Source organism: Hyaena hyaena, unplaced genomic scaffold (genome assembly GCF_003009895.1).
Source record: "Hyaena hyaena isolate Hyena2069 unplaced genomic scaffold, ASM300989v1 scaffold_30, whole genome shotgun sequence".
NCBI classification, from domain to species: domain Eukaryota; kingdom Metazoa; phylum Chordata; class Mammalia; order Carnivora; family Hyaenidae; genus Hyaena; species Hyaena hyaena.
Window position 1 is genome coordinate 750,554 of NW_024080662.1, and position 15,231 is coordinate 765,784.

The 15,231-nt window shown below is 39.2% G+C and overlaps 1 protein-coding gene across 3 annotated transcripts in view; it reads right to left on the reverse strand.

The window, feature by feature from the left end:
* The window catches only part of RBM6 (RNA binding motif protein 6), a 92,609-nt gene that overhangs the window by 66,971 nt on the left and 10,407 nt on the right, over nt 1–15,231 (reverse strand). The window contains exons 2-3 of one of the 3 annotated variants that reach the window (XM_039228061.1): nt 7,312–7,418; nt 1,483–2,761 (exon numbers count right to left, since the gene is read on the reverse strand). In XM_039228061.1, the coding sequence (XP_039083992.1) occupies nt 1,483–2,761; nt 7,312–7,355 (1,323 nt within the window). In that variant the 5' untranslated portion in view covers nt 7,356–7,418. Of the gene's footprint in view, nt 1–1,482; nt 2,780–7,311; nt 7,419–15,231 lie in introns of those variants that run through there. The other 2 variants (XM_039228066.1, XM_039228062.1) reach the window with 2 other exon arrangements.

A 15,231-nucleotide genomic window follows, 5' to 3' on the forward strand; every position in this document is an offset into this window, starting at 1 on the left:
ATTACATTTTTCTCTGTTTTTTGAGTTCCAAATTTGATTTCAAATCATTAGTATGTAAGTGTGCTAAAGCCAAGGCTCACTGAAGAGTCTTGAAATAGTAAAGCAGAGCATTAAAAGAAACAACACTGAAAGGACTTATAATCAGGAAAAAAAAAACCCTAACATATTCTCATAAATATAATTTTCTTTTCCTGAATGAGAAAATAGAAAAAATATTTAAACCAGATGCTACTTGTCAAAGATATCAACTATAAACAAATTTCAGAACAAGATCAAAAGGTATCATCTGACCATATAACTTAACAGTACAATTCAGAGAAATCTTCATTTTCCATATTCACAAAAGCTCAAAACTCTGATGTCTTTTACTCTTGAAAGTATCTTGAACAATAAATTATATAGTCAATGAGTTCTAACATTCTCAAAATCCATTATTTGGTTAGCATGTTTTAGGATTACTGTCCAAAATAATAAAAACCTGAGTACAGATTAGAAAAATCTATTTCAAAAGATAGTATTTGCATTAACCAACTGCAAACATAACTCTCTTCTCTTAGATTATATACACATTAGATTATATATTATATATATTGAAATTCAACAATTAAGTCAATTAAGTTAACTGTAAGAAGATACTTGTAACATTACCATCACTTCCTCATGACTAGGAAAAGACTCGTAGGTATTCTGTGTATCCTAAATGAGTTTAAACAAGAAAATGCACCCTACGGTGTCTGGGTGGCTTGGTCGGTTAATCGTCCAACTCTTGGTCTCAACTCAAGTCATGATCTCTCGATTCGTGGGTTCAAGCCCTGCATAGGACTCTGGGCTGACAACGCAGAGCCTACTTGGGATTCTCTCTCTCCATCCCTCTCTCTGCCCCTCCTCTGCTCATTTGTGCACATGAGTTCTCTCTCTCTCTCTCAAAATAAATAAACAAGAAAGAAAGAAAGAAAGAAAGAAAGAAAGAAAGAAAGAAAGAAAGAAAGAAAGAAAGAAAGAAAAAGAAAGGAAGGAAGAAAGAAAGAAAGGAAGGAAGGAAGGAAGGAAGGAAGAAAGGAAGAAAGAAAGAAAGAAAGAAAATGCACCCTATATAGCCACAAGGTCTGACTAGCAAGAATTTAGAGAACCAACTCCTGAAGACATACTTTCTAACTAAATCATCCCAATGCATTTCAATCAGCACCATAAAGCAAAAGAAGTATGATCACACCAAAAGTATGATCCTCAAGCTGAGAGCCACTGCTCTAGAGACGTACATTCCATTCCTGAATATACATTTTGGGGTTTTTTTTAAGGGTTTTATTTTTAAATAATCTCTATACCCAACCTGGACTCAAATTTACAACCCCAAGATCAAGAGTCACATGCTCTACTGACTCCCATTTGTTTTTTAATAGTTATACAAGAAGGGTCCCAGGACCAAGGATCCTAGACTTTACACTTCATCCAGCAGAAAAGGAATCTACTCCATTAACATACCTGAAGGTCTCGTTGGGCATCTCGGGAAGTTTTGCCCTCTGGAAAAGACTTGCTCTGGCCATAGCCAAATATTTGGCTTCCTGGCAGCCTGTGATCCACATCACGATACTCCATGCTTCTGTAATCAGTGTCTTCTCGGCCAAGAAAGTCTAGACCACCTTCTTCTTTAAACACACCAGCATTTGAACTCTGTTGTTCACCTCCAGAAAGCTGTGACTTGTCTTGGTCTTGAAGTGGACTTTCGCTGTTTTGAAAGTCCGATGAAGACTCATGTTCAAAGGCTACATCTTGTTTTTCTCCTTCTCTTGTTTCTGAATGTTCAAATTCTCCTTTCTGAATGCCAAAAGCAGGCCTTTCTGTTGTATGGTCATGTGTGGATTCTTCTCTCTTGTTCATGTTCATACCAGAATGTTCTCTATCTTGTGTAGAGGGTTGTATGTAATCCAAAATATTTGGATCCACAGAGGGCATCTCCCTATCTTTAAACTCCATACAAGGTCCCACCTCTCTGCTCCTAAAATCCTGATCAGTCCTGGACCTGTGTCTACCTCTGAAATCTGAATGTGGCATATCCCTGTCCCTAAAGTCTAGATCACTAGTACCTGAACCTCGGCCTCTAAAGTCCACCTGTGTTCCATCTTTGTCCCTGAAGTCCAAATCGGATACATCTCTATTCCTAAAATCAGAACGGGACTGGTCTCTGGCCCTGAAATCCAAATCTGACAAATCTCTTGCCCTAAAATCTGCATGGGATCCATCCCGACCTCTAAAATCTAAATCATAAGTGCCCCGGCCCCTGAAGTCAGATGAAGGAGCCTCCCTACCTCTGAAGTCAACAGTGTGAGCATCCCTGTCTCTGTAATTCATGTGAGATGTCTCCCTACCTCTATACTCCATAGAAGTACCATCTCCTCCCCTATAGTCCATAGGTGGTCCTTCTCTATCCCGAAAATCCCCAGAATGTATATCCCTACCCCTGAAGTCCAACTGTGATGAATCTCTGCTCTGGAAATCAGAAGATGAAAAATCTCCCCCCCTGAAATCATGTCCAGGTCCCTCCCCTCCTCGATAGTCACCATGTGGTCCGTCTCTAGCTCCATAGCTGAAAGAATGCTCCTCTACATTTGCAAAGGGAGGCCCCGAATGCCCCTGGAAATCAAAGGGAAGTGAATCTCTGCCAGGAAAGTTGCCAGAGTGTCTCTCTTGAGCATGACTCTTAAGGGGAGGAGGAGGATAATCCCTGTTCCACCCGGGAGCAAACCTTTCTTCTTGGCTCCCACTGTAGAAACAAAGACAGTGTTATTCATATTGTCCAGAGAGTTTGAAATCTACACACCAGCATATTCTTCTCTAATCACAGCACATTCTTCTGCAAACATTTTTTTTTTTTGGCAGAGTTCTGTAACAAGGTCCTAGATCTGCAGAAAACAGCAATGTTTTGCTATTTTAAGACGAAGTGGCGGAGTAACTTTAATGCTCCCATTTCAGAACACGAGGAAAGTCAACACAAGGTTTTCAACATGACTGCTGCAGAAAAAGCTTTCACCCAGTCCTGCAACAGGGAAAATCCGCAACACCAGATAAGCTAGCAATGGTGACATACTACAAAAATTTCCATTTCCTACAGCCAGGGAACTTAGAATTCCAAGATCAACATGATGATTCCTATATATCAAATAAATCAATGCACCATAAATGTATGACAGTAAATTTTAGGAGGTGTCTTTGGCATTTCAGTATACAGGGATAACATTCCAAAATATCTGATTACAGCTACAGCATAGCTGGACACTATTTAGATCAGAATGGATGCAGGTCCAAAATGAAGGAACACTGGCTGTAAATCACCAGCAGGAGCACACAAGTGTATATTAGCTGAGCATCAGCCCTGGCTGCATCTAAAATCCAGTTCTACAGTCGCTCCACCTAGAAGCACTCTCACTTGGATCCTATTATTAATACTATCCAAGAGTATCACAAAAGGCAGCATGAATCATGCCACAAAGTGTTCATACATCAACCTAGCCAAGCAACAGCATCCAGAAGCTTAATGCTGAAAAGGACTTAGAGCATTAAGGCCTTCAAGTATTATCTCCAGGTCCCAAAGAAACTGATATCCCAGATTCTAATGTCTCATGCTAGTTTTTAATAGTAAAAAAATATATTTAAAAATAAGCAAAGTAATTTAAATTCACATTCTCAGCTTACAAAACTCAAGAGATAAATGAGAACTGTCCTAGTCTTTCATTCTACCCAGTTCTTCCCTAACCTTCAGAGCATTTTACATGCTTTGGCTTTGGTAAAAGGGAATTTAAATCTGCAATTAGATACCTAGATCCTAAGCTTAAGGGAAAGGGGAGAGCATGAAAGAGGAAAACATGAAATGATCTGATGAGTTATCTGCTATTTTGCAGTAAAACCAAGTATTATATTAGGAAATCAAGTCCAAATCAGTTATCTTCTTCCAGAATATATAGGTTCTATTATATGGCCCTTCTGAGCGCATACCATACCAGAGAAAGACTTAAAGGACAACTGATTCTAGGTCACTCAGTTCGGGAGAGACTGTTACAAGGCCAAATCCTCTCTTAAAATAATAGGACTTTAACAACAGTAACCTGAAAATTAGAATGATGCATATTTAATGGATTTTCAGAACATGATGATTTCTATTAGCTCCCATTAACATTAGTTATGTCTATGTGGTTCACCATAAGAGGAGAAACTTTAAATGTTCTTCATAAGTTAATACAGTATTGTACTAAAACTGAGACATTACCACTAACTCTAGTGTCTTATTTACAATCATCAAATCCCAATAATTAGCTTGCAGGAAGATTTAAGCCTCAGTAAACACTCATGGGTGCTGAGGCATCTAAATCTACATGTTTTCTGAACAAATGCATCTAACACTATCTTTAAATACTGCCCTAAAGATTATCTTACTCTCTTAAGTTGGGAAGATCAAATTGATCTAGAATAACCTACTATACTCTAGGGTTCTTAGAACTGTATTTTATGCAGACTATTCAAGACACATTTCTATTAACATAAATTAGCAGTGACTATGAAAATCAATTTCAACCAAATAAAATAAAATCTAAGAAGTTAAAATGAAATACATAATCATTTTCCTGCAAGATATCTTTTTAAAAATCCAAACTAGTTTCCCAAAAACTTATGCTATATAACTTATGTCTCCCTTTTAGTCAAAGATCTTAAAAATACCATGTAATAACTTATTTAAAATGAAGGTGGGGGAGGGACGCCCGGGTGGCTTAGTCGGTTAAGCGTCCGACTTTCGCTTAGGTCATGATCTCGCGGTTCGTGGGTTCGAGCCCCGCGTTGGGCTCTGTGCTGACTGCCAGCTCAGAGCCTGGAGCCTCTTTCAGTCTGTGACTCCCTCTCTCTCTGACCCTCCCCTGTTCACACTGTCTCTCTCTCTCTCTCTCTCGCCTAGAAATAAATAAAACATTTAAAAAAATAAATAAATAAAATAAAATAAAATGAAGGTGGGGGAATAGAATTTTAGATAATAAATTGGTCAAAGAAAAAATGTTCTGAAAGTTTTTTTTTCCAGTTATGCAATAGAGCTAAGGTTACCCAACATTTCTTAAGGCTTACCCAAACAATTTAAATTAAATTAGGTATATTTCTATACGAAACAGCCTTATTTACAAAATAGTCATCCATAAACATAGGTAAAAAAAGATAGATTACAATCTAAATATTTAAAAATGTTAAAGTATAAACTGATCTAGATTAGGGACTGGCGAAGTTTCCACAAAGAGCCAGACAGTATTATATTAGGCTTTGTAGTTTTCATCATAACTATTTAACTTTGCCATTGTAACATGGAAGCAATCATAGACAATTTATAAACAAATGATTAGGCTGTGTTCCAATAAAACAAAAGTGAGCTGCAGGCTATAATTTACTACCACTGACACACACCTTAAATTTTAAAAAGAAAAACATATCCAGCATCACCACCATTGCTTTAATTTAGACCGCTGAGCAAGGTGCCTTCTTAGCGCAGCGGGCAGTGCGTCAGTTCATAAAGACTGCTGAGCAGAAAGACCCAATCATTTAGTATTTATGAAACACTAGCTTTACTAAATATTATATGGATTTTAAAAACCCAGTTCTCAACCTAAAGTTTTCATTGGAACCCCAAGCTTAAGAATAGTGAGAACGCTTTTTGAACTGGCAATCTTGCAGATTGCCAATCCAAACGAAAATTTACTAGTAACAGAAGTTTCAAGGGCACATCAATACTTTTTAACATATAACCTTAAAGGTTGGATTTCTTTGCCATACACCAAGTAAAACAATAAAAATCACATTCCTTTGGCACTTTACTGTCAGCACAATACAAAGGTTTTATAAATACAATCATGAGGGGCGCCTGGGTAGCTCAGTCAGTTAAGCATCTGACTTCAGCTCAGGTCATGATCACATGGTCTGTGGGTTTGAGCACTGCATCAGGTTCTGTGCTGACAGCTCAGAGCCTGGAGCCTGTTTCAGATTCTGTGTCTCCCTCTCTCTCTGCCCCTCCCCCACTCATGCTCTGTCTCTCTCTGTCTCAAAAATAAATAAAACAAACAAAAAAAATTTTTATAAATACAATCATGAGAGTTTATTATATTGGCTATAAAAAAATTAACTCCCTGCAAATCTAAAATATAATCTACTAATCTACTAATAACTGAATCGTACCACTTTCTCAACTACTTTTTGTACCCAGTAATCCCTAAAATTGAAATATACCTCAGAAACTTGCATCAAGTAATTTTTTTTTCTGAGAACTATTTTTGGTAAGTGAAACACAATGTAGCATGGGCAAAACACAGTTCTGGATTCTAGATATAAATTAGTGAACTTAATAAAACGCTTATGTACATATATGTTTATGTACGTTTTTGCTAACTTTCCTTATTAGCCATGTATGTATTATTTTGTTAAAAGAATCTTACAAAAATAATGAGGGGATTCTTTTTTAATGTTTAAAAAAAAATGCTAATTTGTTAGCACATGGGTGGCTCAGTCAGTCAACTCAAGTCATAATCTCATGATTCACGGTTCAAGCTCCCTGTTGGGCTCTGTGCTGACAGCTCAGAGCCTTGAGCCTGCTTCGCATTGTGTCTCCTCTCTCTGCCCCTCCCCTGCTTGTGCTTACTCTTTCTCTCTCTCTCTCTCTCTCAAAAATCAACATTTTTTTTAAAAAGGTGCTAAAATAAAAAACACTTGTATTGGCATGCTTGGTATTCAACCTCACAATCACTTTGGAAAGGAACAGAAAAAAATTTTTATGTTTATTTATTTATTGCCGGGGCGGGGGGCGGGGGGGAGCAGAGAGAAAAATCCTAGGTAGGCTCCGTTCTGTCAGCAAGGGGTTTGAACTCACAACCCTGCAATCATGACCTGAGCTGAAACCAAGAGTCAGTCGCTTAACTGACTGAGGCATTCAGGCACCCCAGTTCTGGTTTTTTAAAAATAACAGAAACTATTTAAAAATTTTCTAGAGGCTCCTGGATGGCTTAGTCAGTTAAACGTCCTACTCTTGGTTTCAGCTCAGGTCATGATCTCATGGTTGTTAGACCAAGCCCTGAGTCAGGCTCTGCGCTGAGCATGAAGCCTGACTGAGATTCTCTCTCTCTTCCTCTCGCTCGCTAGTGTGTGTGTATTCTCTCTAGGTAAATATACAAACAAACCAGAGCTGGGTTTTTTTTCCCCCAGAGCTGTTTTTATACAAAGAAAATATCCCCCTTTATGCCGACCGAAAAATGTTATCATTAAAAATTTCAATATTCAAATTTCAAGACTTACCGAAAAGGTCCTGTTCTATTAGCAGATCGAGAATCCCCCCACATCTCTATGTCAAGAGGGCCCAGTAAGTAGATCCTTTTGCTACCAAACTGTGGTTATAGTAGTACCTGTATATAACAAACCACAAAGACAAACACATTAGAATATGAAGTAAAGGCTAAACTAATTTCCACTACCTTGGCTTATCAGGAACAACAGCAGAGACATTTTTGGAAGTCACTTTATAAAAATTTTTTTTATACAGTGTTTACTTATTTTTGAGACAGAGGAGACAGAGCATGAGTAGGGGAGGGGCAGAGGGAGACACAGAATCCTAAACAGGCTCCAGGCTCTTAGCTGTCAGCACAAGGCCTGCCACGGGGCTCGAACCCACGAACTGTGAGATCGTGACCTGAGCCGAAGTCAGCCGCTTAACCGACTGAGACACCTAGGCGCCCCTGCAAGTCACTTTTAAACATTTACTTATTAATTTATAACAAGAGAAATACATTAAAAATTTTTTTAGAGCAAGGAGAGAGAAAATGCACAAGGGTAAGGGAGAGGAGCAGAGGAGGGTGGCGGAAAAGGGGGGGAGGGAGGGAATCTCAAGCAGGCTCCACATCCAGTGCATAGCAGATACAGGGCTCGATCTCCTGACCCTGAAATCATGACCTAAACCAAAATTAAGAGCTCAACCAGACTAAGCCACAAGTACCTCAAGAAATACACTTTTAATTAAAAATGTATATTATGGGGCATCATAAATTCCTCAATGTACTAAGAATGCATTATACTTACTAAATACTCAATAATTTTTCCAGCATTCATTCATCTTCCTTTTTGGAAACAGCATCTTAATATTAACACCATTTTCAGTCTGTAGTTGATCCCACACAATCCAGCCTGGCCAATCAGAATAGTCTACCACCCTCATCACAGTGATTGCTCAAAAAATGGCCAGGCAATGGGGTCTGGGTGACTCAGTTGTTAAGCATCTGATTCTTGATTTTTAGCTCATTTGAGGTCATTATCTCACACTTGTGAGATCAGCCCCGCATGAGGGCTCCACACAGGGCATGGAACTTGCTCCCTCTCCCTGTGCTCCTGCCCTGATCCTGCTCCCAAGCTTGCTCTCTCTTAGAAAAAAAAAAAAGGGCGGGGGGGGGAGAACACATACTAAGATATACCACTATGGTATAAACATTATTTTGAATTAAAAGAAATCAAAACCTATCAGGAAAAGGTTTTTACCTCCTTAACTGCCTGATTACATCAGGAAGAGAGCTCCTAAGAGACAGAGCATGAGCAGGGGAGGGGCAGAGAGAGAGGGAGACACAGAATCCGAAGACAGGCTCCGGGCTCTGAGCTGTCAGCCCAGAGCCCGACGTGGGGCTTGAATCCATGAACCGTGAGATCATGACCTGAGCCGAAGCCAGACGCTTAACCGGCTGAGCCACCCAGGTGCCCCGAGATTCCTTTTTACTAAAAATCTTATCTGCATAATAGGGCAAACTTTGTTTCCCAAACATCTCTTCTCACCTTCCTGCTAATGGTCTTCCTACCTAAGACTCCTACCCCTCTCCTTATTCAGTATGTCCTCATTTTGCGATACTACTTTGAGAATTTCATGGCTGTATGGATTCCTCATATCTATGACACTAAATTTAATTTTCTACTGTTAAAAAAATAAATACAAAATAAAATTAAAATGGGTATGTAACCCAAGTCAAGCCATCTCCAGGATTTTTGAGGCAGCTACTAAAAAAGATGAAGGAACTCCTAGGTGGCTGATTCAGTTAAGCCTCCAACTCTTGATCTTGGCTCAGGTCATGACCTCACAGTTTCTGAGTTCGAGCCCCATGTTGGACTCTGTGCCAACAGCACAGAGCCTGCTAGAAATTCTCTCTCTCTCTCTCTCTCTCTGCCCCACACACGTGTGTGTGGCGCTCTCTCTCTATCAAATAAATAAACTTCAAATAAATAAATAAGATAGAAACTTTCATTACCTTGGATTTAGCAATGGTTTCTTAATATGACACCAAAAGCACAAGGAAAAAATTAAAGTAGACTGCATCAAAATCCAAACTTTTGTGCAAAGTACACTATCAAGAGAGAGAGAAGACAATCCATATTTCAACAAAATGGCAGATGAGGAAGTTCCAAAGCCTCATCCCTCCACAGAAATATCAAATAACAACAGCAAGTGTCTGAACCAGCTCTGTTGGAGCTTAGAAAACAGCCAAAGGTATACAACAAAGTGAAGGCTCGATCAAGAAAAAAATCTTCAAAATAATAGGAGGCTTTTGTAGTGTTTTTATTCATTCCTATCCCAACACATCCTTGCATGGCAATGGTTTTGGTCTTGAGAAAGTGGCAGCCCAGGGATGCCTGAGTGGCTCAGTGTGTTGAGGGTCTGACTCCTGATTTCAGTTCAAGGCATGATCTCAGCATTCATAGGTTTGAGCTCCGTGTCGGAGTTTGTGCAGAAAACTCAGAGCCTGCTTGTGATTCTCTCTTCCTCTGTCTCTCTGCCTGTCCCCGGTGCATGCTCCCTCCTTGGGCGTGCGCTCTCTCTCCCTCCCAAATAAATAGACGTTAAAAAAAAGAAGAAAAAGTGACAGTCCAAATTCCTGTGTACATCTGTTCTAATCTATCTGGGAGATCATCTGAAGGACTGTTGCAAGGTGCTGGTGTTTGTTGCACCTAACTCAGAACTTCAGTGGCAGGTGGGGGTGGAGCAAGCACTGCTAATAAAAGCTGAAAAGCCTACTCAAAGATAATGAAGAAGTTGGGGTGAAAATACTGGTAAATTAGGACATTTCAAAGCAACAAGTATGTGGGAAAACTTAGAAAACTACACACCTACCCAGGCAAGACATATGATGAGACAAGACCTGAAAAGACCTTTAAGCTTTCACCTCAGGCTGATCCCAATGCCCAGAGCAAACCCATGAAATGCTGAAGGAGTGCCTCAGCACAGAACCAATCTGCAAAAACAGACAGAGCTGGTTGTTCATTTTTCTGCTTTTCTCTTTTTTTTATTTTGTTGGTGTGTTTTTTGTTTTTCATTTGTTTGAGCTGGCATTCACAGAAATCTTGGTCTAAATATTAGATGAACATGAGCAAAAGGAACAGAGACATCAGTGATCACAGAGGACAAAGAACAGTCTTGGCAGAATAGTTTATGAAGAGACAGAAATTTATACAGTGGAATTAAAAAAAAAACAAAAACCTGGAGCTGAAAAGTACAATAAGTGAAAAGTTCACTAGAAGGGTTCAAGAGATTTGAGCAGGCAGAAGAATTAGCCAATTTAAAGATCAGCTGATTGAAATTATGTCTGAAGAACAGAAAGAAAAAACAATAAACAAAGGTGAACAAAACCCAAGGGGCCTGGAGATACCATCAAACAGACATTGATTATGGGAGTCTCATAAGGAGAAGAGAGAGAGAAAGGATAGAAAGATTATTTGAAGAATGGCCAAAAAAAAAAAAAAAAACACAAAAAACCCCAAATTTTATGAAAGATATGAATATATAAATCCAGTAAGCTAAGAGAAGTACAAGTAGGATAAACTCACATGACACATTATGCTCAGTCAAAAGACAAAGAATTTTCAAAGCAACAAGAGAAAAGTGACAAAAGAGCCTCAATAAGATTATCAGCCAATTTCTTATTAGAAACCTTAGAGACCAGAAGGCAGTGGACGATTTATTAAAATACTAAGGGAAGAAGTGATGAATCAGTAAATTCTACCCCTGAAACCAGTATTACACTGTTAACTAACTAGAATTTAAATAAAAACTTGGGGGGAAAAAAAAGAATATTTAGCAACAATAAATAAAATACTAAGGAAAAGAACCCAACTGTCAATCACACGTTTTTTTCATTTTTAGAGAGACAGTGCATGCGCATAAGTGGGGAAGAGGGACAGCGAGTGAGAGTGGGCAAGAGAATCGTAAGAAGGCTCTACCTCACGACCCTGGAATCATGACCCGAGCTGAAATTAAGAGTTGGACGTTCAACCAACTGAACCACCCAGCTACCCCATCAATCAAGAATTCTGTATCTGAGAAAACTGTCCTCTAAGAAATGAGGAATCTCCAGATAAACAAAAGCCGAGGCAGTTCACTATCACTAGATGAACCCTGCAAGACATGTTAAAAGGAGTTCTTCCAGTTGAAATGAAAAAGAAGCTAAATAGTAATCAAAGCCATAAAAAGAAATGAAGGGGGCGCCTGGGTGGCTTAGTCGGTTAAGCGTCCGACTTTCACTTAGGTCATGATCTCGCGGTTCGTGGGTTCGAGCCCCGCGTCGGGCTCTGTGCTGACTGCCAGCTCAGAGCCTGGAGCCTGCTTCAGTCTGTGACTCCCTCTCTCTCTGACCCTCCCCTGTTCACGCTGTCTCTCTCTCTCCTAGAAATAAAAAAAAAAAAAAAGAAATGAAGATCTCTGGTAAAGACAAATACAGGGGCAATTACAAAAGCTAGTATTAATATAACTTTGCTTTGTAACTCCACTTTTTATTTTCCACATTATTTAAAAATAATCTCTCAAAAATAAACATTAAAAAAAATTTTTTTAATTAAAAAAAAAAGTCAAGACAACAGAAGCAGCAGCTTCTCCAACCAGGAAACAGCAGGTGAGTTCTCAAAGCCACTAATCACTGAGGGAAAAAGAATATCTGAGTTATAACAAAGATGAATGGGCCCTACTGTAGGGGGGAAAAAATACCACAAAGGACATCTATTAGTATGGAAAAGAAGAGAGCACCAAGATATAAGGCAGGAAAATATAGGCTAACTCTACATTTTGAGCCAGGCTCATGATTTGTAAAGCTGTTTACCCCTGAGCCAGTCTTTTGGTTGTAAAAAGGAAAGTCTGAATAAGAATGCTTTTCCTGGACTTTCACTGATGCCATGTCCCTGAAGTCTGGAAGTATCTGGCTGGTAAAAATTGACTTTTCAAGTTCTTTTCAGGGGCACCTGGGTGGCTCAGTCGGTTAAGTGTCCGACTTCGGCTCAGGTCATGACCTCACAGTTCGTGGGTTCGAGCCCCGCATCGGGCTCTGTGCTGACAGCTAGCTCAGAGCCTGGAGCCTGCTTCAGATTCTGTGTCTCCTCTCTCTCTGACCTTCCCCTGCTCACGCTGTCTCTCTCAGAAATAAATAAAACTTTAAAAAAAAAAAAATAAAGTTCTTTTCATATTGGACAATGCCCTTGACCACCCAGAACCCCATGAGTTCAACACCAAAGGTGCCAAAGTAGTCTACCCCCCCAAACACATCTCTAATTCAGCTTTTAGATCAAGGGATCATAAGGACCTTTAAAGTTTATTAAACATGGTACTCTATGGAAAGGACTGTCAGTGCTATGAAAGAGAACCCTGACAGAACATCATGAAAGTCTGGAAGGATTACACCATCAAAGATGCCATTGTTGTAGAAAAAGCCATGAAAGGGGCACCTGGATGGCTCAGTCAGTTAACGGTCTGACTTCGGGTCAGGTCATGATCTTGTGGTTCCTGAATTTGAGCCCTGCATCAGGCTCTGCACTGACTGTGGAGCCTGTCTGGGATTCTCTCTCTAACCCTCTCTGCTCCTCCACAACTTACAGTTTCTCTAAATAAAACAAACTTAAAAAAATAAATAAACCTATCTGTTGTATGTGTGTGTCTTTGGATGAAAATGTAATAACTGTATGGCAAGCACCACATGAGATGTTCTGTGTTGTCACCCAAGCATTTATTGTGTAGAACATCAAGTGCAAGACTTGTATGGAAGTGGACAGTCTATCCTTACATAGTCATAATGTGGGTGATACTTAATAGAAAATTAATAAGGTGCTAGTTTTCTTACTGTTTTGTAAATATTTTTTCAAAGAATTACATTACCATACAGTATGCCTCTCTCTCCCATTACTGGAGAAACTGCCTATCAGCCTATCATCACAGGTAAGCATTTTAAAAATCTGTTTCCAATACTATATTATAAATATGACTGCAACACTGTATGCCACAAAAGTTTTATAATGATTCATTCACTAGTGTACAGGTTAGGCTACCATAAAGCAATCATATTGTTGTTTCCTTGGTATCACTGCATGAATCGTTAATACCTGTAAATAAATATGAATCCTCATATATTTTTTTAATATTTAATTTTTGAGGGACAGAGAGAGCATGAATTGGGGAGGGGCAGAGAGAGGGAGACACAGAATTCAAAGCAGGCTCCAGGCTCTGAGCTGTTAGCACAGAGCCCGATGTGGGGCTCAAACTCACAAACCATGAGATCATGACCTGAGTCGAAATTGGGACACTTAACTGAGTGAGCCAGCCAGGGACCTAGTTAACTTCTCACTTTTGATATCTAGTATTAGTAATATACATATACATCTACAGTGTTTTTAACATATAAGATATGATAATTGATAAAATATGACAATATTGATATCGATACAATTCATTTTTGTAAACAATAGATGGTATTGATTAAAAAAACAGCACTGTAAATGTATTTTCTCTTCCTTAAGATTTTAATAATACTTTTTCTCTAGCTTACTTTTTCATTAAGAATACAGTATCTAATACTGCGGCGCCTGGGTAGTTCAGTTGGTTAAGCAGCCTGTTTCAGCTCAGGTCATGATCACCCCACAGTAGGCTCTGCACTGACTGCATGGAGCCTGCTTTAGATTTGCTGTCTCCCTTTCTCTCTGCCTGTCCCCAGCTCACACTCACTCTCTCAAGAAAACAGTAGTATATAATACATATAACATACAAAATGTGTGCTGACTTTTTATGTTGTCAGTAAGGCTTCTGGTTAACAGTAGGCTATTAGTAGTTAAGTTTGGGGGATTTTAAAGTTATACATATGGATTTTCAACAGTGCATGAAGTTGGCACCCCAACCCACCATGCTGTTCAAGTATCAACTGCATATGCTGTATACGCCATATAACTGTATCAGCTGTATATATTTAAAGAGACTCACTTTAAATCCAAACACACAAATAGGTTGAAATGTTTATTTCTGAGATAGGGAGAGAGAGATGGCACATATGTGTGGTGGAGGGGCAAAGAGAGAGGCAGAGAGGGAGAATCCCAAGCAGGCTCCTCAAACTCAGTGCAGAGCCCAATGTGGGACTCGAACTCATGAACTGTGAGATCATGACCTGAGCCGAAATCCAGAGTCGGATGCTTAAGCGACTGAGTCACCCAGGCACCCCTCAGACAAAATAGACTTTAAATCCAAAGTTTATGAAAGGCAAAGGAGGAATTAGTTATAAATAAATAAACATATTTTAAAAATTAACTTAAAAGGGATCAAAGATCTAAATGTAAGAGGTAAAACTACAAAATTCTTTTTTTTAAATGCCATAAAAATGGCATAAATCTTTATGACCTTGGACTAGGCAATGGTTTCATAGATAAGACAGATACTAAAAGCAACAAAAGGAAAAATTAATTGGATATCATCAAAATTTAACACCTTTGTGCTCTAAAAGACACCATCAAGAAAGTGAAAAGGCAGCTCACAAAATGGAAAAATGTGTGCAAATCATATACTTGATAAGGGATTTGTATCGAGCATATATAAATAACTTTTAAAATAAATGTTTATTTATTTTGAGAGAGAGAGAGAAGAGTGTGCTCATCAGCGGAGAAGGGGCAGAGAGGGGGACAGAGAGAATCCCAAGTAGGCTCCACACTGTCAGCACAGAGCCTCACGCAGGGCTCGATCTCAATGGTGAGATCATGACCTGAGCCAAAATCAAGAGTTGGGTCCACCCAGGAGTCCCTATATAAATAAGTTTTACAACTCCATAACAAAAAGACAATCCCATGTACAAAATGGGAAAAGCGCGTGAGCAGACATTCCCCTAAAGATGACACAGAAATGGCCAACAAGCTTAGGAAAAATGTTCAACGTTACCCATAAAGGAAACG